This window comes from Cygnus olor, chromosome 28, assembly GCF_009769625.2.
Source record: "Cygnus olor isolate bCygOlo1 chromosome 28, bCygOlo1.pri.v2, whole genome shotgun sequence".
Classification (NCBI taxonomy): Eukaryota; Metazoa; Chordata; class Aves; order Anseriformes; family Anatidae; genus Cygnus; species Cygnus olor.
In genome coordinates this window covers 647,324-670,959 of record NC_049196.1, presented here as the reverse complement: position 1 = coordinate 670,959, position 23,636 = coordinate 647,324, and the positions used below count along the sequence as shown (strand labels likewise).

General features: G+C 65.8%; 2 protein-coding genes across 13 annotated transcripts; both read left to right on the top strand.

The window, feature by feature from the left end:
• The first annotated feature begins 232 nt into the window (after positions 1-232).
• On the top strand, positions 233-20,391 carry CADM3 (cell adhesion molecule 3). 12 transcript variants are annotated; one of them, XM_040538837.1, is made up of 13 exons: positions 233-328; positions 360-489; positions 11,768-11,908; positions 12,046-12,198; positions 12,421-12,558; positions 12,793-12,963; positions 13,087-13,177; positions 13,407-13,576; positions 15,168-15,293; positions 15,940-16,065; positions 16,422-16,490; positions 16,818-16,952; positions 17,049-20,391. In XM_040538837.1, exons 2-12 carry the CDS (start codon positions 420-422, stop codon positions 16,934-16,936), a joined length of 1,374 nt encoding a protein of 457 aa, XP_040394771.1. In that variant the 5' UTR covers positions 233-328; positions 360-419; the 3' UTR covers positions 16,937-16,952; positions 17,049-20,391. The 12 variants fall into 12 exon arrangements, 10 of the variants coding, with proteins under 10 accessions (XP_040394771.1, XP_040394770.1, XP_040394772.1 ...); XM_040538836.1 differs by having other exon boundaries at positions 17,022-20,391; XR_005814913.1 differs by having other exon boundaries at positions 234-328; positions 16,422-16,483.
• Positions 20,392-20,963: 572 nt separating this feature from the next.
• On the top strand, positions 20,964-23,309 carry ACKR1 (atypical chemokine receptor 1 (Duffy blood group)). Its single transcript, XM_040538846.1, has 2 exons — positions 20,964-21,300; positions 21,918-23,309. Exons 1-2 carry the CDS (start codon positions 21,280-21,282, stop codon positions 22,836-22,838), a joined length of 942 nt encoding a protein of 313 aa, XP_040394780.1. The 5' UTR covers positions 20,964-21,279; the 3' UTR covers positions 22,839-23,309.
• The last annotated feature ends 327 nt before the right edge of the window (positions 23,310-23,636 follow it).

Here is a 23,636-nt window from a genome sequence, read left to right as displayed (position 1 = left end):
GACAGCCCCCCCACCCCACCGTGCCCCCCCCCCCATCCCCGACGCTCCCCCCCTCAGCCCCTCGCCCACCTGCCTCCCGCGGGGGGAGCCCCTCACGCGGATCGCACCACAGCACGCGGGGGGGGGGCGAACCGGCGGCCGGCGCGGGCATGTTTACCCGGGGACAGATGGGGGCGGCACCGGCGCGGCCCCCCCCCTCCCTCCTTCCCCCCCCCCCCCCGCCGGCGCGGCGCGAATGGTCTCTCCCTCGCGCTCTATTTAATCCCCGCCGCTGCCGCACCGCCGGCTCCAGACCGGGAGAGCGGCGACGGGACCGGAGCCGTCGCCGACGCCGCCGACGCCCCCCATCCCCCCCCCCCCCCCCCCCCCCGCGCTGCGGCTCGGCTCCGTTCGCCCCCGGTTCGGCCCCGGTTGCCACCATGCCGCCCTCAGCGCTCAGCCTCCTGCTGCTCCTCCTCGGCGCCGCCAAGGGGAACCTCTCCCGGGACGGTGAGCGGGCGGCGGGCGCCGGTACCGGGGGGGAGGGAACGGGAGGGAGAATGGAGCGGGGAGGGGGGGTAACGAGGCCCCCCCCCGCCCCCCCCCCCCTTTCCCCTCCGCATCCCAAGGGGATAACGGCGGCCCGGCGGTGAGGAGGGGCTGGGGGTAACGGGGCGGTAACGGGGGGGGTAACGGGGCTTTAACGGGGGTACCGGCGGCGCCCCGCCGTTATGTGGGTCAGGCGCGGCGGTGCCCGGCAGGTGCCGCCCGCCCCGGGCCCGCCCCCGCCGCCCCGCCCCGGCCCTGCCCTCGGGGCCCGCCCCGGCCCCGGGCGAGCGAAGCGGGAGCCGCGGCCCCGGGAGGAGGCGGCGGCGGCGGCGGGGCTCAAGGTCACGGAGGCGCCGGTGCTGGCCGCCGCCGTGTCCCCCCCGTGTGTGGCCCCCCCCATCCCCATCCCCGTTCTCCGTCCCCGCCGCCTCGCACCCGCCCGGGGCGGGGCCGGGGCGGCGGAAGGTTCCAGACAGGCCCCGGCGGGCGGCGGAGCCCGGCCCCTCCCGGCACGGGGGGGACCCCGGGGGGGCACGGCCGACATTTAGGCCCCCCTCTCCCCCCCGCACCGAGCCTTGGGGAGATGATGGGGGGCAGCCCCCCGGGGGTGGGTGGGCAGACCCCCGTGGGGGGGGGGGCAGCCCCACATTTTGGGGTCAGACCCCTATGGGGTGGGGGTACGCGGGGGTGGCACCCCCGTGGGGTGGGGGACGGACCCCTATGGGGTGGGGATTTGCCCGGTGATGGCACCCCTGTGGATTGGGGGGGGGGGGGGGTGCACGGTGGTGACAACCCCGTGGGATTGGGGGGCAGACCGCCCCCCCCCCCCCCATGGGGGCACAGACCCCTATGAGGTGGGGGGACACGGTGGTGGCACCCCCATGGGATGGGGGGTGGACCTTGGCTATGGGGGCTGGCCCCCCATGGGGTGGGGACGTGCCCGGTGGTGGCACCCCTGTGGATTGGGGGGGTGCACGGTGGTGACAACCCCATGGGGATCGGGGGCAGACACCCCCCCACAAGGGGGACAGACCCCTATGGGGTGGGGGGACACAGTGGGGGCACCCCCGTGGGGATGGAGGACAGACCTCTATGGGGATTGGGGACAGACCCCCGTGGGGTGGGGACACGCGCGGTGGTGGCACCCCAGTGGGATGACAGCCCTGCGGGGTGGGCAGGGTGGTGGTGGTGTTTTTTGGGTTGGGGGGGGGGGGGGGGGGCAATGGTTGCGTCCCCCCAGGGATGGGCAGGGCGGTGGTGACATCGGCTGGGTTTTGGAGAGGGGAGGGTGCTGGTGACCGCCCTGTGGGGTGGGCAGGGTGCTGGTGACATCCTCGGGGGGGGGGGGGGGGTGTGCAGAGGGATGGTGACAATGTCTGAGATTTTGGGGGGGGGGGGGGGGGGGCGTTGGTGACATCGTCCAGGGATTTATTGTGGGGGGGGTGATGGTGACACCTCCATGAGATGGGCACAGTGATGGTGACATCCTCCACGGATTTGGGGCGGGGAGGGGGTGACGGTGACAGCCTTATGGGGTGGGGCAGCCCCCCCCCCCCCCCCCCTAGATTTGAGGACCCCCAGAAAAACCCTAAATCCCCCATTTCGGGGAGGGGAGCGCCCGTTCGGAGGCTCAGCACTGCCCTGCCCCCCCCGAGGGGGGTTGGGGGGGGGGTCTGGGCGGCGGGGGGGGGGGGGGGGGGGACACACAGCTGGGCACAGCCCCGGCGCAGGCGTCTGATGGCATCCGAGCATCCCATAAATCCCCGAGCATCCCATAAATCCCCAGCGTGTTTGCTCTGCGGGGGCACGCAGCTCCCCCGAGCCCTCCAGACAAAGGGTGTTTACCCGCGCTGTGCTGCGTGGCCGGGCGGCCTTTAATGAAGTGCCGCAAAGCAAATATCATTTGGGGGGGGGGGCTCGTAAATGGTTGCGCTTTGGGGTTTTTTGGATTTCTTTTTTTTTTCCCCATCGCCGTGCGGAGCTGAATGCCCCGTCAACCCCCCGGTTCCCGTCTGGAGGCGCTCGGGGAGGTGGCTTTTAGGGGAGGGGGGGTCCCCGGGGGGGCACCTGCACCCTGCAAGCAGCGGACCCCCCCTCCCCCCGGTGGCTTGGAGGAGGTGGCTGTCACACGCAGCATCACCCCGGGGCGGGGGGGGGGGGGGGGGGGGGGGGGGGGGGGGTTCGTGGCTCTGTTTTCCTGCAGGTTGTGGCCCCCGGGCTCCCGCAGGAACCCAAACCGCGACTGTTTGGGGCCGGGGGTGGCTGTGGGGCCGAGCAAGAGCCCCGGTGGGGGGAGCGGTGCTGGTGGCTGTGGTCCTGAGTTGCACGTCCGAGGGCGCGGTGATGCTGCAGGATTTGTCCCCGGGCTCTCCGGCAGCCGCCGTGGAAAGCCCAGGGGACCCCAGGGCGCCCCGGCGAGCCGAGCGCGGTGCTGGAAGGTGCTGGAGGAGCCGCCACCGACCCGGCGGCGCCGCAGCCTCGCGCCTCCCCGCGTGGCTTGGGAGGGGGAGATTTCGGGGCTGTGGCGGAGCTGGCGCTGCCAGGCGGCGGTCGTGGGCTTGGCCGGAGCCGTGCTGCCGTCGGCACATTGCTCAGTGTTTGGGCTGCGTTGCGTGGTCGGCCGCGCCGCGAGGATTGCTCCCCCCGCGTTATTCCGCTCCCCGGAGCTGTGGGAGCCTTTTGTTTGAGCGGCGCCCTGCTCTGCTCCCAGGGGAAGCCTTGGCGTGCCAAAACTGAGCTCCCCGGGGCTGTTTTTCTCGGCGCCCCCTCGCTCTTGGCAACAAACCGTGGGTGGCACGAGGAGAGCTGTCCCGTGGGGCGCAGCACGGAGCGGGGCTCGCGTCCCTTGTCCCCTACCGGAGCCGTTCCACTTGTCCTGTGCCCGTTCCCCTGCCACTAGAAAGCCCTCAGTATTTAGGGTCTGGGGGGCTTTGGGACCCTGTCCCCATCAGGAAGGGTGGCACCATTCTTTTGGAGAGGGCTGCTTGGCCAGGGCACGCTGGAGGGGCTCTCTCCGTGCTCCCAGCTGGTGTCCTGCTGTAAGATGCACCCCCTGCCCGGCTGGAAGCAGCATTTTGAGGCTGGGTGGTGGCCGTGGGTCACCTCGGGGGAGCTTCGGGGACAGCGGCACTGCTCGCCCTTCCCCAGCTCACGGGAGGGCTCCTGCAGGTGTCAGGGGGACGCTGGGCACGGAGGTGGGACCACAAATGGCACCTGCAGCAGTGGGACCCTGCGTGGGACCCCCGGTGGCACCGGGAGCCTGTGGCTGGGCGAGGGGACGGCTGGGGGCTGGTTCCTGTCCCCAAGGTGGCTGCCAAGAGCTCCGTGTCCCTCAGGAGCTGTCGGAGGATAATGTAATCCCCTTTTCGCTGCGTGGGGCCATGCCTGTACCCGACCCATGCGCAGTGCCACCAGGGCTCCCCGTTCGCTCCCAGCACGAGGCCTCGGAACTGGGGCAGAGCAAGCGGTGACGGCCCTGGCATGGCACGAGGGGGGCGAGTGTGACCCCTCCGTACCCCTGCAGCCCCCTTTCGGGGGGCTCCCACCAGCTGCCTGTTGGGGGAAGGCGAGCAGCTCTGGCACCGTGGCCAGGGATCAGTGAAATCGGCCGAAACGGAGCATCCGAGCGGAGGGGAGCTGGGGCGGAAAAGCCGCTGCTCAGCACCCTGGCACGGCATGGCAGGCTCAACCCAGGTTGGATTTGAAGACAATGCCTGGGATAAGTCCCACAGAGCTGCCCTGGGCATACCCAGACAGCGAGGGGACGTGCTGGCGCGGGCGGGAACTGATCCCAAGAATTCCTCGGGTTTGGCACGGAGCAGCACGGAGCCAGGGGGCGTTCGTGCAGGGCTGGGGAAGCATCCCAACAACCCCAGGGTACTGCTGCCCAAGCAAGATGTGCCTCCATCGCAAACCCAGGCACCCCTTTGGAAGGGGACGGAGGGAAGCGCCGGTATGTCCAGGACCCCCCGTGTGTGGTCCCCTGCCTGCGAGCCGCTGCCTCCCCCTGCTCTGCTTTTGTGCCTCCCCAGGGCTGCCAGAGCTGCCGGAGGGACCGGGGGCGGCTACATCTGGGTGCTCGCCCCGGAGCTGGCACGGCCCGGCACGCCGCCAGATGGAGGAATCTGCAGGAAAGCTAACATTTTTGTTTGTTTTCACTAGGTCGGTTTTAACCTAGTTTTACCCCGAGCCAAGGTGCCATTCGGGGACTCGCCAGGGGAGCAGCAGCCTGAGCGAGGAGGGGCTGCAGAACCTGAGCGCGTGCCCAAGGTGGCGTGGCGGTGGTCTTGGCGCTTGGTGGGCTCCGTTTGCGTGCCACCAGGCTTGTTCTCCTGGTGTTTGCTGCTGTAGAGCCCGGTCTGCTCATGCAGACGCCTCTGGGGAAGTGCCGTGCCCCATGTGCAGGCAGGTGCCGTGGTACCCCCGTGCCCAGCCCCATCCTGGGGATCCTCTCGCAGCCCCGGCAGGGCACAGATTGAATCATGCCCTCGGTGGGCCTTTGGAGGGGATGCCAGCACGGTGACACCCACGCAGGCAGATGTACCCGATCCTGCCCGGATTACTGGGGCAGCTCAGCTTGAACCATCTGGTCCAGTTCTCTCCCCTCCGCTCCCAGTTGGGCACGCGGGTGCAAAACGGTGCGGCAGCGGAGCCGCCGGCGCGGTACCGACACACACGGACAGAGCTGGGGCTCCATCCTGCTGGGGACGAGCTCCCGGTGCTGTCCCAGCCTCTCGCCGTGCTCTGCTGGAAGGGCGGAGGAGCCAGGCACAGAAAGGCCGGTTTAGGTTGGATTCGAGCATCCTCGGTGCCAGGAGCCAGGCGAGGCTCCGCACCGCGAGCATAAATAACAGCGGAGGAAGGCGGAGAAGCGGAGACGGGCGCCGAGGGCTGGGCAGGAAGATGTTTAACCATTCCGGTCACCTGCGCAGCGCCACGCTTGGCCTCCGCTGTAATGCGGTGAGGCCGCGGGACCGGTGGCAGCCACCGCGGCTGCTGAGCCCCCCGGGGCATCCCACACCGAGCTGGGGCAGGGACCTGGGCACCTGAATCCCCGTGTGGCGCCTGGGTGCGTGGCTCCATCCCCAGATGCGGTTCCTCAGCCTCTTTATTTCCAGCTCAGCCTGTTTACAGGCGAGCCCCGGTGCGCAGCATCAGTTTTTCCAGCCAGTTGCTGTCGCTCGAGGCTCCCGAGGTGCTGTGCTGCCCTGTTGCTATTGATGGGGCCCTGACTTGTGGCCGCTGCACGCCCTGGGAAGCCTTTGCTGATCTTCAGCAGCAAGCAGAGCACTGATCGGGCCAGAACAGAGGAATTGATGGGATGTTGCTGCCCCGTGTGCCCTGGGGAGCTGTTTTCCAGAGGCAGGATGTGCTCCGTGGCATCTGTGCGGTGCTGTTGGCTTGCCTCTGCCCTTGCAGGTCAGCATCTCGGGGCTCCCCCGGGGGGCTCCGCTCTGCTGCTCCACATCTCACCACTTTGGGCCTTTTTTTCTCTCCCCATGACGCTGGGGGCTTCACCTCCAAAAGGCAGAGTCTGGGCGGTGGCAGAGGGGAGCTGGTGGCACGCAGCTGAAGCTCGGAGCTCTGTTACCCTCGGGCATCCCTTGGGATCTGGGGGCTCCCTGCTGCAGCCGGCCACAGCGGAGCATCTATCGCGGCATCTGTTGCAGCCATGTGAAGGACTGGTGGGGTTCAACCCTAATTTTTTTCTTCCAAAATGACTTTTCCCTCCTCTTTCTGGGAAGTCAGGACGCGGCGTCGATGTGCGGCGCCCACCAGCAGGCACGCCAGCCCCTGGGCAAGGAGCGGAGCCGCCAGGGTTTCCCAGAACAGAGGGAATTATTTCTTATTCCCAGGTAACAAATGCCCTCGTGCACAACTTGTGTGTTTAATCCTCGGACAGTCGGCAGCAGCAATTTCTCCTGCCAGCCTGGGCAGAGCCGGGCGCGTGTTTGGATGCCTGCAAAGCAACAAGCAAACCGCCGGGGCATCTGAAGCAACCATTTCGAAGACACCTCGCTGGGCAGGCAGGAGATCCTTAAAACAGAACTGTCAAAGCAAAGAGCTCGTTTCCTTGGCAACACTCATGGTGGAGATTGGCCTTAGGGTAGGAGCTAAAAAACACGCTTGGAAAAGTAGTGATCAGCCACTCCCCGTCCAAGGGGCCGAGAGCCCTCGGAGATGGTCCCCTGCCGGAGGCGAGGCGAGATTTTGGGAGGTCCAAGGCTGGGAGATGCAGGGGGACGGACCAAGGGTGTCCTTCTGGGGCAGGAGGAGGATGTCCCAGCCATGGAAGTGTCGGAGGCCAGGATGGACGGGGCTCTGGGCAGCCTGGCGTGGTGCAGGGGGGCCTGGAGCTCCCTCCCCACCCATCCCGTGATCCCCCCAGACACGAGGGGATGGGGCCAGCTGGTCCCTGCCTGCTGACGGGAGGAGGAGGGCTGGCTTCCAGGGTTCCCAGCCTCCCTGGATCCCCTGTGGCTCTTTCTCCTTTTGGGGACTCCAAGGAGGTGCTGTGGCTTGCGGTGGCTGCGTGACCACATCCACACCAGGGGCACTTCTTGGGGCCCCAGGGAGGTCTTGGCCCATGACCCAGGGGACCAGCCCTGGCCTTGCGGGGTGGCCACGGGCCTGCAGGTGGCCTCGGCAGGAGAAGCAGCCGCTGTACCCTGCGTCGGGATCCCCCATCGCTGCCTCTCGCCGAGTTGCCGGCAAGGCGCGAGCGTGGTTGAGCAGAGGCACCGGTGGCACCTGCCTTTGTGCGGCTGCCAGCGCTGCAGGCGGGAGCTGCCGCTGCCATCGGAGGGCTTCCCTGGCCCCCACAGCAGCTGGATCCGTCCCAGTGCTCTGCAGAGGCTTCACTCGGCCCTGGGGCGAGCAGGAGAGTGATGGGTGTGGGGTGGGGAGAAACCCCCCCCCCCGGAGCAGGGGATGCTCCCTCGAGGTGCAGCGCAGGGGCACTGAGCCAGGAGGAGGCGAGGAGCATCCACCCCATCAGCCGAGAGCTTCAGACCCGTTCCCTTCAGCTGCTGCTCCTGGATTTGTTGCTAATTGCTGGCCTCGTTTCAGCTGCTCAACCCTGGTCAGGTGGCAGGCAGGGCTGACAGCTCCCCCCTTGTTGTCCACCCCCGGCAGGGAGGTGACCCCTGGTGCCCCCACAGCAGGAGCCAGGACCCTGTGGGACCTCGGTGCCCTCGGAGCTGCAGGATGCTGGGGATGATCCACGGGGTGCCGTGGGTGAAGGCACCGGGAGAAGCCCAGCAAAGTCCCAGGGTTCAGAGCAGGCTGTGACACAGAGCTGAGCTCTGCCCTTGCTTTGCTCCTTCCTGGAAACTGCTCTTGTGTGTGCCTGCGGTCGGAGAAATCAGGCAAAATGTGGCGTTGGGACATGGGGCTTGGTTTAGGCCCTGCTTGGGGTTGGAAGCAGGCTCCTTGGGGCCGTGTTTCCTTCTGCTCCCAGCGAGTGTTCCTGTTGACATGTCACCTGGAGATTAAACCCCAAATGGCACCGGGTAGGAGGGGACCCGGTGCTGCCAGATCATCGCTGCCAGCAGGAGAGCACCGCGGAGGGACTGGGGTGCATCGATTGTGCACAAACACCCCCCATCCTCCGCAGACGTGCGAGGAAGAGGAGCGCGGCGCCGAGCAGATGCATGGAAACCGGAGCAGGTTTCCCCCTCCTAACAAAATCTGGAGCGAGGCAGCTGCTTGCGTGGCGGAGCCTGAAGTCGGGCTCTGGGCAGCCCAGACTGTGGATTCACGCGCCGCCCGGATCAGCCCGCGCAGCAGATGTCGGAGCCGCGCCGAAAACCCACCGGGCTCAAAGCTCTCGAGAGGCTCCGGTGGTGCCAGCAGTGCGGTTTGGGATGGAGCTTCCCCTTCCACCGGCTGTGGGACCGAAACACGCTCCTCGGAGAGGAGGCGACCTTCCCCAGGAGGGAGCGCCTGGATGAGGACACCAGGGTTTTGGGGAGCGCCTGAGCAGGCCCTGCCGCTGGCTTGGGGGGCCAGGAGAGACGTGAATATTGTTTTTCCCCTCATAAATCCGATTGCAGCCCCCTGCAAAAGTGCACAGGTTTAATTAATGAAGTACTGATTTTTCTGGAGCGTGGCGCGCCTCTGATTTCCCTGTGCCGGCCAGGATCTGGAATGAGCGCAGGCAGCAGCTCCCAGCCAAAACCAGGTGCCCGTGGTGCTTTGTGGGGTGCCCGAGCATCGTTTTTGTCCCGCTTCCCCCGGGCCTGGCCACCTCCTCCAGGAGGGTCCCAGCGGGGCAGCCCCGGGCGCTCCGGCTGCTTGCAGCCCTCGCTGCTTGCTCGCGCACCTCGTGCTGTTGTGGAATGTTGGGCAGGGGCCTGGGACGGACAGCGAGGGAGCGGTGGTGGAAGTGCAGAGCTGTGGAGCTGAGGATCTGCTTCCCCCTCCTGGAGATGCTGGAGAGGAGCCCGGAGCACTGGGAGCGCTGCTTTGTGGCAGGGCCAGGCGGGACACGGGGGGCCTGGGCTGGCTGCAACAGCACCGTGTGGGGCTGTGCATCACCCCAACCCCACAGAGCAAGTTTGGAACCCCAAACAGCACACCGGGCTTGGGGTGCCCAAGGCAGCATGGCCGAGGGATGCTCCGTGCCAGGGCGAGGGGCCGGCACCAGCCCAGGCTGTCAGGTGGCAGCGGCTCTGTGCTGGCAGCGGGCACTGGCACGGTGAGCACGGATGCTTCCTGGAGCATCCGGCACCTGTCCCCACTGTCCCCGTGCTCGTGGGGGCTGGTTGGATCCAGGTGCCAACACGGACCCAACGCTCTCTGCTGTTGGTGCAGGGGATGCTCCGCACAGTGCTGGAGCAGTCACGGTGCACCAGGCGTCCTCCCGGTGCTCGGTGTCCCCGTGTCCCCTCCCTGGAATGGCAGCCTTGGTGCTCGTGTCCTCCTGGGGTCCCCAACCCTCCTTGCTCATGTCTAGGGACAGCAGAGTAAGGAGAGTCCGGGACCTTGCTTTGTCCCCTCCCTGTGCCATTGCAGGATGGGACAAAGCTCCCCGCGGTGGCTCCCCTGTCCCGTGGCGGCGGTGTCCCTGTGCTGCCAAGGGCCGGCACGTTCCAGCCGCGGCGGGTTTTAATTAAATCAAGGCAGCCCAGCCGTGCCCATCTGCTCCGCCAAGCTGTCGGGCACGGAGGCGAGCGGGGATCTGGGTCGTGGCAGCGCGGCTCTGCGGCACCGGGGTCTCTCCGTGGGGTTGGGGACGTCGGGGCTCTGCGGCACAGATCCCTGATGCCACCGGGGCACGGAGCCAAAGCAGGGGGAGGAAATCTCCGGGGTGGTTTCTGTGGTCAGGACGGGGGTCCCAAGGTCGGGGGGTAGGACCCGGGGGGATCTCTCCACCCATGGATGCTGGAGCTGGGCAGGGGGATCCAGCCGAAACGTCGGGGGTGCTCCAGGATCCCGGGGCCATTGCATGCTGGAGGCACCGCAGACACCCAGTGCCCCCATCCTCTGCTGAGCCTCTCCCTGCGTTAATACCTTAATGAGGCCAGCGCTGTGGCAGGCGATGGTAATTGCGTTAATTAAGAGATTGTGGGACTGTCCTCTCCTGTGTGAGTTTTATGCCCTGTCCTCAGTTACGGCGGAGTGGTAGCGCTCTGAGTTTGGACAACAGTGGCTTGGAGCAGCCTAATCCCCTAATTACGGTCGTAGCAGCACGAGACCATCGTTAACCGAATTAAAACAAGCCGACAGACATCCACCCAGTCCCCAGCTCTCAGTCTCCGGCTGTCTTCGTGCACCCAGTGTGCACCACGGCAGGGGCACGGGCGCCACTCACCAGGCACCATCCCCAGGATCAGGCCCCGCAGACCCTCCGGAGAGCCACCCGCACGCGTGGGGACTGTGGCACAGGCACGGGGACCACGCTCGAGTAGGCTGGAGGTGCACCAGGGCGGAGCATCCGTCACAGTTAACAGCTCAGGAGCCCAGGCCAGCGCGTGGCAAGGATGGGGAAGACTCGGTCAGCACCTATAAATATCTGCGAGGAAGGAGATGGGAAGCAGAGGCTCTTCAGCTGGCTGTTAAACCCAAGCAAGTGGAGAGGAGCGGAGTTTGAACAGCGAGCGTGAAGTACAGGCGTCGGTGACGGCAATTTCCTGGGGCTGGAGAAGGAATCTTGAACCCTGGGAACGTTTTTAATCCAAATTTGATGCATCTCTGGGAGATTTTCATTCTTGCATGCCCCAGGCTGGTACGAGTGGGGTTTCACACGCTTTCTAGCCTGGAGTTTCCTTGAGTTCAGCACGAGCCTGGGAAGCCTGGAGTCCTCGTTCCCAGCCCCAATCTCTCTGCTCCTTCCTGCTCCCTGCGATAGCCTTGGGGAATTTGCAATGTCAGCAAGAGAAAATATTTTCCTTCATCACTCTGGGCAGAAAAGGGAGAAATTCAGCCCAAAACAGGCGGCTTCTGCTAACTGGAGCTTCTCCCCGACAGCAGGCATCGTGCAGGGAAATGAAATCAGGACTGTGCTGCGGGTGCCCAGGGCAGGATCCCTCAGCTTGGGTCCTGAGCCCGAATCCCTGCCAGAATTTGAGTGCCGCGATGGAGGATGATGCTTTGTGAAACTGCATCCAGTACAAACTGCAGCAGGGTTGGGCTGCTTGTTGCGTGCGACCTCCAGGCTGGGCGAGCGTCCCCAGCGTCCCCCTCCTCTGCGGGGCAGCTCGGCTCGCCGGCACGTCGGCTCTCCCAAAATAGCCGTCCTTGGGGCACCCGGGGGTTATCTGATCCTCCCGGTGCTCCTCTCTGCCCTTGGGCTGCTCCGCAGCGATGTCCGCGCTAGGGAAACGCATCCCGGGAGGAGGTGGAAGGGATGGGGAGGACCGGGGAGCAGCAGCACCCCCAGCAAGGGACACGGTGACCTGCTTCAAAAAGCAGCTTTTGCTGGAGGCAGGGCTGGAGATGGACAGGCAGCAGGGCATCCTGTTGCATGGGGCGCGGAGGCAGCTCCAGCTGGTGCTCGTGCCTGTGCCAGGCTCTCCTGCAGCCTCCCGGGGCACCCCAGCTCCCTTCAGCATCATCCAGCACCCCCAGGGACCGTGCGTGGTGTCAGCCGAGTGCTAGAGCCCTGCATGTCCCGGGGCTTTGGGGACAGCGCCGTGGCCCTCGCTGCCTTCTCTCGGTCGCTCAGCGATGCTCGCGTGCCCCAGGGGAGAGGTGATGCCGGGGGGGGCCCCCGCTGACCTCTCCTTTCTGCGCCCAGAGAGCCAGCCCACGACGTCGGATGAGACGGTGGTGGCCGGCGGCACGGTGGTGCTCAAGTGCCAGGTGGAGGACCCCGACGACTCCTCGCTGCAGTGGTCCAACCCTGCCCAGCAGACCCTCTACTTCGGGGAGAAACGAGGTGCGTGCGGGGACTCGGGGACGGGACGGGGACGTCGGGCAGAGGGAGGTGGTGCCGCCGGGTTAAAACAGGAGCCAGGGAAGGAGCCTGGTGGCCCTGCGCCTCTGCCACTTGCCCCGCTGTCCCTTGTCCCCCAGCCCTGCGAGACAACAGGATCCAGCTGGAGAGGTCCACGCCGAATGAGCTGACCATCAGCATCAGCGACGTGGTGCTGTCGGACGAGGGGGAGTACACCTGCTCCATCTTCACCATGCCCGTGCGGACCGCCAAGGCTCTTGTCACCGTGCTGGGTACGTGCTGGTACCCCCTGCTCGCTCCCAGCCTCCCCCCTGCCTCTGCCCCATGTGCGGGACACCAAATGGGTGACCGGTCATCCGTGCCACCCCATGTCCCAGCCCATTAACCCATCCTCGTCACATCTATCGATGCGTCTCTCCCCACGCATCCATCTCTGGACAGCGGCACGCACAGAGCTAAGAGGTCGTTGACTTTCTCCCTTCCTCCTCCCCCAGGAATCCCCCAGAAACCCCAAATCTTTGGCCACGAGCAGCCCATTGATGAGGAGAAGATAGCCCGGCTGACCTGCCGCTCCTCTGGCAGCAAGCCCGCCGCCCAGCTGCGGTGGAAGAAGGGCAACAAGGAGCTGAAGGGTGGGTGCCGAGGACTGGGGGAGCTGGGGGCACCGCGGGGACAGGTGGGGCACCGCGGGGAGAGATGGGACACCGGGGGCTGCGGATGTGCCCGGTGCTGGACCACACCAGCACCCCACACTGCTCCCAATGATGGGGTGGGGACAGGGCGTCCCTTGCTCAACACACGTGCCAGCCCCGTCCCTCTGCAGGGACGCTGTGACCGTCACCTCCAATGGTCCCCTGTCCCCACAGCCGAGGGCACGGAGGTGGTGGAGGACCCCAACGGGAAGACCTTCACCGTCAGCAGTCGGGTGGAGTTCCGCGTCACCAAGGAGGACAACGACGCCGAGGTGACGTGCACGGTGGACCACGAGTCCCTGCAGAACTCCGAGAGGTCGACCACGCAGAAGCTGCAGGTCCACTGTACGTGGCACGCGGGGCTGGCAGGGGGACAGGGCCACGTGGGGAAGGGGACGGGGCCACAGAGGGGTGGCCCCCAGAGCTGGGGGCGTGGGGCAGGGCGCTCACCCCCTGCTCCTTTTGCAGACAAACCAACGGCGAAGATCGAGCCACACCCCCTGTACCCGCGGGAAGGCGAGAAGCTCCAGCTGCAGTGCGACGGGCAGGGCAACCCCGTGTAAGGACCCCCCCTCGCTGCTCGTTCCCACCCATCTTCCCCCTGCCGTGCACCCCAAAACCCTCCCTGGGGTTGGGGGGGGTCGGGTCAGAGCAGGGCGGGCTCACATCTGCGATGCCACGCGCCCCACGGAGGACAGCAGTGAATCCCCCCCGCCACGGGCATTCCCCAGTCCCCCCCGGGATGCTGTGGGGGCCACGGAGGTGCCTGACCCCCTCCCGCCCCGCAGCCCCCAGGAGTTCCTGTGGGAGAAGGAGGGCAGCGACGCGCCGCTGCAGCTCAGCTCCGACAGCATCCTCATCTTCCCCTTCCTCAACAAGAGCGACAGCGGCACCTACGTCTGCACGGCCACCAGCTCCATGGGCAGCGTCGTGGCCAAATACAACCTGGACGTCAGCGGTAAGGGGTCTGGGGGGGCCACGGACAGCCCCCGGCATCGCCCGCCTTGGTACCACAGCCCCGTGGAGCCGTGCACGGGTGCCGGGAGTGGTGGGAGAGCGGCTCCGTGCCATGGGGTGGGCGCAAGCCCACGGTGCCTGGGGGCATCCCCAGCTGCTGGGGCCTCATCCAGCCCCTGCTGTGCCCTTCCCTGCACCGCACGGAGCTGCTGGATGAGGCTGGGGGGGTAGAGAGCAGATGGGGGGGGAACGGATCAGGCTGTGAGAGGTTGAGGCAGGGACGTGGCTGAGCTCCGTCCCCTGCGGGAGGGAGGAGGTGTGCTGGGAGCACCGGGGTCTCCAGGACCCATCTGGAGCCTCTGGGACGGCAAAACACAGGGAGCCCAAGCGGGTTTCCAGCCAGCACCGACCCCACTGAGCCACAGGGCGCGCTGGTGGCCCCGTCCCAAGATTTTGGACACCGACCCCATGGCTTACCCCGAGCTGCAGGCTTGCCTTGCATCCTGTGTCCCCAGAGCCTGTCCTTGCAGGGGAAGGGGCAGCCCCCGTCCCCTTGCCACCACTGTCCCCTCGCTGCTTCCCCGTGCCCTGGACGTGCTCTGCCGCACTGCTTGCTGTCACTGTGCCCTGCGGGCCATGCGCTCCCCCTGGCTGTGCTCAGCACCCAGCCCCTCATCTCGATGGGAGTCTTGTCCTCTGCTTTTGGCTGTGGTTTGGGGGTTTTCCTCCTTCTCTACGTCCTCCTCTTGTCATCTCCCCGCTCTCCACCAGCCTTGGACTTCCCATCTTTCAGCATCCTTCATGTTCCAGCCTTTCCTTCTTCCCTTTTCCCTTTTTTTCCCTTCTCCCTTTTCGCATCCCTTTATCCCTTTTCCCTTTCTCTCCTTTCTTGTTCTGGGCACCCTCAACCCCTTCCCCTCCGAATGGCTGTGGGTGACAGGAGCACACGGCAGCGATCACCCCTGGGGTCAGTGTCCCCTGAGACCCGCTGCCCACCCATGGGGAGCTCCCAAGTGTCCCACAGCGTGCAGTCTGTCCTCGGCAGGCCCTGCTTGGTCACCTTGTGGCCCCATCACCCTGGGTACGGGGGTCAGCACAGGGAGCTGGCTCCTGCACCCACCCCAGGGCACTCAGCACCCACCCACGAGGCCACCGATGTCCCCAGCCCGCTCAGTGTCACCACACCCAGCTCCACCTCTGGGCTCGGTTCCCCCCTTTCCAAATCCCCCCCTCTTTTTCCCCCAGAGCCACGCGGGTCTCGGGCACCGTCACCGGAGCAGCCGCCCCACGCGACCCAAGTCCCCGAGGACGCGCGTGGGAGAGTGGAGGTGGCCCCTTGCGCTGGGTGACCCCGGGCACGAGGGTCCCGCGGGGTCCCTCGCAGGGTGACCGGGGGTGCTGGCAGGTAGGACACGGGAAAGTGTCCCCACTGTGACCCAGAGGACGGTGGCAGGAGAAGAATGGGGTGGTGGAAGGAAACCGCAGAGAAAGATGGGCTCCCACCACGGCAGGGGGGAGCCGAGGTCCCCCCCACGGGCCCTGACCCTCCCGGGGGTTGATTGGTGTCCCTGTGTTCTTGTCGTCCTCCCCAGATCTTCCCCAGCTCCCCACCCCACACGTTCACTCCACTCCAGCCCCTCCGCCGGGCCCTTCCCAGCCCATCTCTCATGCTTCTTCCATGGCCACCGCCTCATCCTTCACTCCAGCTCCCGTCCAAGGTACCGTAAGCTCCATTTCTCTCTCTTTACGGACCCGCTGCTCCCTGACCCGGCCGGAGACACTCCGCAGGAGGACGGTGGCCCAGCCCTGGGCCAGGGACACCCGTGCCACATCCCAGGTGCCCGACCAGGCTCCGGTCCCATTGTAACACCTCCTCCCATCCCGTTCCAGCGGGGCGAAGCACCCCGCAGCATCCCTCTTACATCCCCACCCATGGAGAGCCGCTTCCCCCCCGTCTGTTTGTCTGTCTGGCGTGGCCAGTTGTGAGCTGCAGGCCATCTGTGTGAGCCACCCACCCTTTTCTCCGTCTTCCCCTGTTGCTTTTTCCACCCTGTCCCTTACGAGCATCACCTCTGAGCTCCGTGGCTCCGTCCCCTCCCAGCCGTCCCTCGCCCCACGGCAGTGCTCACCCCTGCAGGGCTCCCCGACACCCGCGGCCGCTGCTTCCCCCTCGCTGCTTCCCCCCTGGCTCTGCTCCTGCCCCTTCTTTACCTCCACAGCACCTGGGTCGAGCTGGATGTGGCCCTGCCCGCCTGCAGCCCCGGGCGATGCACGGGGCGAGCCGCAGCCTCTGCCGCACGGCGGGGACCGCAGCATCCCCTCCTCTCTCTCTCTCTGCTTTCTCCCTCTCTGACACCTGGGCAGACGCCAGCCCGGTGCCGTCGACCTCCAGCACGTACCACGCGGTCATCGGCGGAGTGGTGGCCGTCATCGTCTTCCTCCTGCTCAGCCTCCTCATCGTTTTGGGACACTACCTGATCAGGCACAAAGGTACGGGGCGCGCTCCCACCTCGCCGGGGTGCCCGGGGCCAAGGGAGGCTGTGCCCGTCCCGCAGCCCTGCCCCGCGTCCGGAGACACCCAGCGCAGCTGACGGAGCCCCCCGAGGATTTGGGGACTGTTCCCTACCTCCGTGCTGGCCCCGGTGGAGCTGGGCAGCACCGGGCAGAGGCAGCTTCGTTCCCCATCTCCATCTCTCCTTCTCGGCACCCGCAGCCCTGCAGTGCCCGTGCCACTGCCCCGTGCCTGATCCCCCTCCCCACCCTCCCCCTTGAGCCTTCCACCTTCCTCTTCCTCCTCCTCCTGGAACCGTTTCCAACCCCCCATCCCTGGATTTTCATCCGCCCAGCAGGTGTATGCGTAAGGCACGGGGAGACGGTCACATCCAGCCAGCGGCAAAGCCCAGCAGAGGTGATGTGTGAGTAAGAGCCCCCCCATCCCTGCCCCAGCCGCCTCGGCTCCCGGAGCTGCAGCCTCCTTTTGCAGGAAAACCTCTCAGGGGAACGGGGATGGGGGTGCAGGGGGGGCAGAGCCATGCAAGGAAGCGCAATTTTTCCACCCTCTGGCTAGAGACGGCGGCGTGAGCTGCTCTGAGCAGCCCAGGTGAGGCTCGGTCCCCAGGCAGGGTTTATCCCAGGGGAAGCCCAGCGACTTTTCCATTTCAGGCCAAACCCAAAGGACTTCTCTCGCCTCCGTTTCCCAGCCAGCACGGCCCTGCCGTGACGCTGTCCCCTCTCCCCCCCAGGTACCTACCTGACCCACGAGGCCAAGGGCTCCGATGACGCCCCGGACGCCGACACGGCCATCATCAACGCAGAGGGCGGCCAAGCCGGCGGCGACGACAAGAAGGAGTATTTCATTTAGGGGCATTGGAGAGAGGGTGAGAAATGGAGCCAGCAAACCCCGATGGAAACGGAAACCAGACCACAAACCCCACTCAACCCAACAGATTTTCTCTCGCGCCCGGCACGGGCAGACAGACGGACGGACAGAGGGATGGCAGGACAGAGAGCGGAGAGCGACCGGCCTGAGACATGATGCTTCTTCTTGAACTTGTACAAAACGTTATTACTACGAACAGCGAAAGCCCCGGCCCCGTTTGCTTGCTTGCACCTCCATCCCTGCGACCGGCGCTCGCGCGAAACACAGACCAACCAGTGAGTGAGCGACTTTCCTTCTTCCTTTGGACCTTTGCTTTGGTTTCGTGGCTGCTCTTTGCTTTGGGCCCTCGGTTGGGATGTTGGGCTGGGGTCGATGTAGCTCTTTCCTTTGTTTCTCTCCATTTTGGGTTTATTTTTTGACATCCAAGGATAAAATCAGCTCCAGGCTCCAGCACGAGCTCCGGGCACCTGGGTGGCCTCTGCGTCACCAATGCTCGCCCCGTGCCTCCCACCAGGAGCTGGGACCTTCTCGTTGTCCCCTCCGTGACGTCCCCGGTCTGCAGGACGGGGACAGGGAGCGCTGTGGACCCCCGAGTCCCTGCCTTGATTTTATCCTTGGTGGTTCTTGTCGAACAGTGTCCATTTGGGAGGAGAGCTGTCCTCGTGCCGTAGGTGTGCGAAGGGGGGGGTGAGCTTCCAGGGTGGGAACCGCCAAAGCCCCCGGAGATGCCGGGAGCTGCTGAGCACCGCGGCTCCCCGTTCCCACCCCAGTGGGAGGGGGGAGGGCAGGGGTTTTGGGGGCAAATCCAGAGAAAAAAGAAAAAAAAAAGCCCCAGTTTGCAAATTGTCAGATCGGAGTCGTCAATTTAAACCATCTATTGAGATGTTCAGTGCAGGAGGCTGCTGGGCATAGCCTGTGGCCGTCACCAACCACCTCTTCGCTGGGCCCCAGGAGCTTCCAGGAAGGTGGTTTAGATCCTGAGAGCAGCTTTGGTAAGAGCCAACGCGGCTCCACGGAGGTGAGCTGGGGTCCCCCTGGCCTGTGCTACAAGCTGGAGACCACCAGCACCACGCCGCAAGTGGCCCAGAGGCAGTGTGAGGTGTGGGCTCCTCCTGGTCCAGGAGATGGGCTCCATCGGTTCCACTCCTTGGAGCTTTCTGTGTCCCCCCTGTCCTTCCCGTCCCCTTCCCGGGGCAGGTGCTGAGCTGGAAAAGGTCTTGTTGGCTCCAAGGGCTGCGGCCAAAAGCAGCCAGAATGCCCGGGTTTTGTGTCTCAGTAACTTGGGGGTCTCCAAAGAGATTTGGTGGGCACTTGTCCAACCTCCAACCTGTTTCACCCCAGGGGAAACCACATCTCTTCCAAGTCAGATGGAAACCAGAAGCTTTCTCCAACTTCCCCTTCGCATCCCCGGGGTCCCCGTGCTTCCCCCAACCCCGCATCCACAGGGCCGGGCTCACTGGGGAGCCAGGCCCCTTCTCTCACCCTTGGATGAGGCTTTGCCGCCCCCCAGAATCTTGTGGTCTGGATGCGAGGGGTTTGCAGGAGCTGCCCTTTGACTTCCATTTCAGGGTGTCCGGGGGAGGAGAGCCTTTTGGGAAGGAGCGAAAGCCCTCGGTGGGGTGGGCAGCCTCATCTCGGAGGTGAAGGAAGAGCCTGGTTCCTCTGCAAGGTGTCCCTGGGGCTGGAAACGTGGCTCCCATCCAGACCCCGTGAGCTGGGCACGAGGAGAAGGGTGGGGGGGAAGCCACAGTGCTGGGTTCAGGTGGGAGCAAGGGACACATTTGTGGCATCCATGGCACGGGCACGGCCAGCTTCACTGCGTCGTCAGCAGGGCATTACGCACCTCGAGAGAGAGGCACGAAGCCTTCATCGCCCCCGGCGAGGAAAACCTGCGGTTTTCTCCATGTTGTCCCTCCCCGTCCGTCTCCTTGGAGGAGGAGGACGTTGGCCTTGGGTCCCACTGGGAGCCCCGAGCTCCCGCCGAGGGACGCAAACGTTGCTGCCGGAGGTAACGCTGCGAATGCCGATGCTGTTAACTACTTCACTGCGCACACAGCATGTACCGCTGCGTGACCTGGCGCTTCTCCGAAGACCTCTAACATCCACTATTGAACAGACACAATTCCTTAAAATAAAAACGCAAGGACGTGTTTTCAAGTACGATTCACTCTCGCTCTAAGTCTCCGTGGCGCAGATCATTGCGAAGGAGATGCCCCGAGGGTCCGGGAGGAAGAGGGGGCGAGGGGTCCCCAGGAAGAAAGGACGTGGGGATTTGGGGTCGGGCAGGTGAGAGGAGCCAGGATTAGGCCATCGCGAGGAGGTGCCGCGTCATGGGGACCAGGGCAGGACAGGAAAGCGGCCCCCGTGCCAGGGTGACGTGCACCAGGTCACTGGTTGCGAACGGGGAGACACCATGTCAGGGGTGCGGGGGGCGATGGGGAGGCGGGGGGCTACGCGCTGCCCTCATCGCATCGGGTCTGTGGGCTGCACCTGGACGGTGATGCCGGGTGCTGGGGCGATCGTCCACACCACGTCCCGAGGGGTGCGGGCTGAGGTCACCAGGGGGATCCGGTGACTGGGGGCACCCTTTAACAACAGCCCCACATCGGGCTCAGCACGGCTCGGGAGTGAGGGGCAGCGCGCGCCACGCTCTGCACAGTGCCAAGGGGGCCGCGGGGACGAGAGGTGACGGGTCACAGCTGGAGAGGTGCTCCCGGGACAGCTGGCAGTGGGACACGCTGTGTCACCGGTGGGACGCGCCGTGTCACCAGTGGGATGCGCTGTGTAACTGGGGGTACGCGCTGTGTCACCGGTGGGACATCTGTGTCACCAGTGGGATGTGTCCTGTCGCTGGGGGGTGTGCTGCGTCACCGGTGGGACGCGCCGTGGCACTAGTGTGGGGCTGGTGGTGCGACGTGCCGTGGCTGATGATGGGCTACACCGTGGGAACGAGGGAGCGACGGGGCGTGCTGTGGCACTAGCACGGGGACGTGAGGGACTTGTGGTCACAGGGGAGCGGACACCAGGCTCATGTCCCAAGCTGCTGGCACCCGGTGAGGCCGGGCAGCATCACCGCACGGTGGGGCACAAGCCACTTCCCCGAGCCCCAGTGTCCCCTCCTGGAGCGTGGGGGCTCCGTTGGCCGCACGGACAGGGGACCCCCAGCCCTGTGTCCACCACGTGCCACCAGGGCATCCGAAGCGGGCCAGGGCGTGGGGCACGGGCACTGAACTCTCAATAGACCACGAAAGCCATATTTGTGCGGAGCTCTGAGCACGCCGTGGGGCAGGGCAGAGGACGGGCTGTGTTGTTGTGCTGTGTTCTTGTATGTACATAAAAGGGAGACAACGAACGTCGATGTTACTTTATAACCTTTCTAATATCCTGTGCTAATCTCGGAAAATAATCCTATAAATATATCTGGATTACACACCTTACCTGGCTGCTCGTCTCTGCGTCTGCCCGCGTGAGCCACGGCCGTGCCCCCCACCCTGGGATGCAGGATGAGGGGGGACAGGAGGGAACAAGGCGGGGGGGGGACACACAGCTCACCCCAGTGCACGGTGTGAGGGGGACATGTCTCAGCTCATTGCACACCCCATGGAGACCCCCTCAGCCCCAAGCCCCCAGCCCACCTCCTCAGCCCCCTCTAAGGATGCTCCCACCAAGCAGGAGGGTCCCCAGGGCCACCTGGTGCCACCAGAGCCCACTGGCACCCCACTGAGCAGCGGCACAGGGATGGGTGATTCAGCCTCTGGCACCACAGGGTGACCCCAGGGTCCCCCGCAGGATCTGGCATCCCCTCGGCACCCCCCGCATCCTGCACCCACGGCACCCATCCTGCACCCCAACACGGGGCTGGAGAGCGGGTTTCTACACCCAGCAACAGGAGTGTCTGCATGGCCGGGGCACCGGTAAACAAAATTCCTTAATGAACTTGAGTCGTTCTGCCAAGAAATGATCATTTCCTGCTCGAGAAATTGCTCATGCTGGCAGCTCACCAGTTTTACCGGCAGCGGTGGCCGCCCGTTTCCTTCAGCCCTGGCGGAGGTGATTGCCAAGGTGGGGAGGGAGCAGTTGCGGAGGCAGCCCTTATCTCGACCCCGCAGTCCTTCATCCCCGTGGAGCCGGAGGAGCAGAGCCCGAGCAGGAGCGAGCGTGCACCAGTGTGCACAGCACCCACTGGAGAGCGTGCAAGGGTGAGCGTGCACCAGCGTGCAAGGGCGCACGGTGCCCATCGGCAAGCACGCGTGGCTGAGCTGCGCCACCGCACGCAGCAGCATCGCAGCGCCTGGAGGAGCGGGTGCCATCCCGGGGGACACATCATGGGCAACTGCATCCCAGTGGTGAGTGCTTCTCCCTGCCCTGCTGCTTCCCCCCCCCCTTCCACCTCTTTCCCATCCCGCCGGGCGCTTGGAGCGGGCGGTTTTCTCTGTATTTCAAAGAGTAGCATCTCGAGGTGAGCCCGCTCCCAGCTTTCCCGCACGCCTGTTGAGCTTTTCCCTTCCTGCACTGCCCCAGCACCTCTCAGCACCCCCAGTGCCCCTGGCCAGCTGCGCCCAGACCCCCACGGGGCACCCCAGCACAGATCCCTGCCCATCTCCCCCAGCCCTGGTGGGTGCAGGGTGCTGAGTCTCGGAGCTGGGAAATGCTCGCTTACAGACAGCGCGGTCGGCTTCGCACCGACCTTGGAGGCTGTAAGAAAATTTGGATTTTCCTGCACAAATGGGGCTGGCAGGGCCAAGCCCACAGCCCCGAGGTATCAGCACTGGGCAGACCCCTGCGCCCAGGGTGTCCCTCCCCGATAAATGCCGCACGTGGATGCCCCAGCTCCAGCTGTTCCCACATACGCTTGGGTGGCAGCGCCAGGGAAGTACAACCCCCCCCGGCCATCAGAGGGGACATTTCGGGTGCCATCCCACAGCCATCGGGGCACCTGACACCCCCCCGATCTCCTTCTCAGAGCCCCAAAGTCCTGCAGAACGCAACCTTCGTGAATCTGCTGGACCTCCTGGGCAACTTCACCATCAGTGAGGACTACATCGTGGACTACACCGCCTCCGAGCCCTGCCACAACACCTACTGCCCCTTCTTCCAGCGCGCAGCCCCCGCTTTCCTGGCCAGCACCTGCGTCGCTGCCGCCCTGGCCACCGGCGCGCTGCTGGTGGCCTTGGCCAAGTGTCCCCACGCGTGGCCACACCACCGAGCGCTGGTGGCCCAGCTGGCGGTGGCGACCGGGCTCTTCGCCGCGGTGCTGCCAGCGGTGGCGGCGGGCATCGGGCAGGGCTGGCGGCTGGGCGCAGGGGCTTGCAAGGTCACCCAGCTGCTGTGGCACTGCAGCGTCTTCGCGCAGGGGCTGCTGGTGGCCAGCGGGTGCTGCAGCGGCGTCTGGAGCCACTGGGACCCCCGCAGCCAGCGCCTGGCCGTATCCATCTGGGTCTGGGCGCTGCTGCTGGCCCTGCCGGCTGCGCTCGCCGGCGGCACGGTGGCGGCTCCGGAGGTGAGCTGCATCCGCCGAAACGTCGACGTCCTCTCGCTCGCCTACCTGCTGCACCTGGCTTCCTGCCTCTGCGTCTTCCTGCTGCTGCCGGCCGCGCTGCTGGTGGCCGCGCTGGTCCGCAGGGGGCAGCGAGCGGGCTGGGGGCCCGGGGCCGGCGCGAGCTGGCTCTTCTTTGTGCTCTGGGTGCCCTACAGCGTGGGGCTGGCCGTGGATTTCCTCCTGCACGCCGAGCTGCTGCAGAGCACCTGCGGCATCTTCGAGCGGTTTGATTACGCCCTGGGGCTGTGCGAGGCGCTGGGGGTGCTGCACTGCTGCCTGGGGCCCGCCGTGCTGCTCGCCGCCGGGCTCTGCTGCCGCAATGTGGGCGCTGCCGGCGGCTTCTGAGCACCCCTGGCACCCCAAAAGCAGCAGCTGGACCTCGGCACCACCGCCAGGGGGCCAGCGGAGCCCAGCTGCCCATGGGTGACGTTGGTCCTCCAACACCCATGGGTGGCATTGTCCCCCCAGCACCCTCCACTCCTGGCCTGTCCCCACCAGCAGAGCCAAGAGAAAGCCTCAGCGTGGCCACCAACTCCATCACGCTCCTTCTTTGGGGTCACCACCGGGCTCTCAGCACCCACAGCCACCCAGTTTGGGACCAGACAGCCCGATTTGCACAACAGCCACGTCCCCAGGGTACCCCCAGGCCCCCGGGAGGGGTCAGCCCCAGCAGAAAGGGCAGCGGCAGCGGTGTTTTATCCCCACAGGCACACCAACGGGGGATTATTGGCTCTCTCCTGACAAGCCAAGATAAACACCCTGTCTGTGATCACCCGGCGGAGATTATCTGCAATAAATGAGTCTGTCAGAGCTGCACACAGGGCCTGGTTTAATGGGGTGGGGAGGGTTCCCCAAAACCCATACTCCACACCCGTCCTCACCCCCTGCTGCTGCCCACGCCATCAGCTTCCAGTGAAAGCTGCTCGGCACAGAGGTGGCCAGGATGAGGCCCTGGGGTACTGAGCAGGATGAGGCAGTGTTTCCTGAGGATGCCCAGCCCTGGCGAGTGCCGGCTTTGCAGCGACATCCATCACCTCCGGCCGGGCGACACGCAGCACGCCCGCCAGGCCACGGGATGGAAGCGAGCAGCAGCCGCTCCTCGTGCCTTCAAATTAGGGGGAGACGTTAACGATGCTGGAGCCG

Coding starts and splice junctions, on each gene's coding strand:
- CADM3 (XM_040538837.1), top strand. CDS start 420: ATGCCGCCCTCAGCGCTCAGCCTCCTGCTGCTCCTCCTCGGCGCCGCC. Junction 12,559..12,792: donor GGGCAACAAGGAGCTGAAGG/GTGGGTGCCGAG, acceptor CTGTCCCCACAG/CCGAGGGCACGGAGGTGGTG. Junction 16,491..16,817: donor AAGCCCAGCAGAGGTGATGT/GTGAGTAAGAGC, acceptor TCTCCCCCCCAG/GTACCTACCTGACCCACGAG.
- ACKR1 (XM_040538846.1), top strand. CDS start 21,280: ATGGGCAACTGCATCCCAGTG. Junction 21,301..21,917: donor TGGGCAACTGCATCCCAGTG/GTGAGTGCTTCT, acceptor TCTCCTTCTCAG/AGCCCCAAAGTCCTGCAGAA.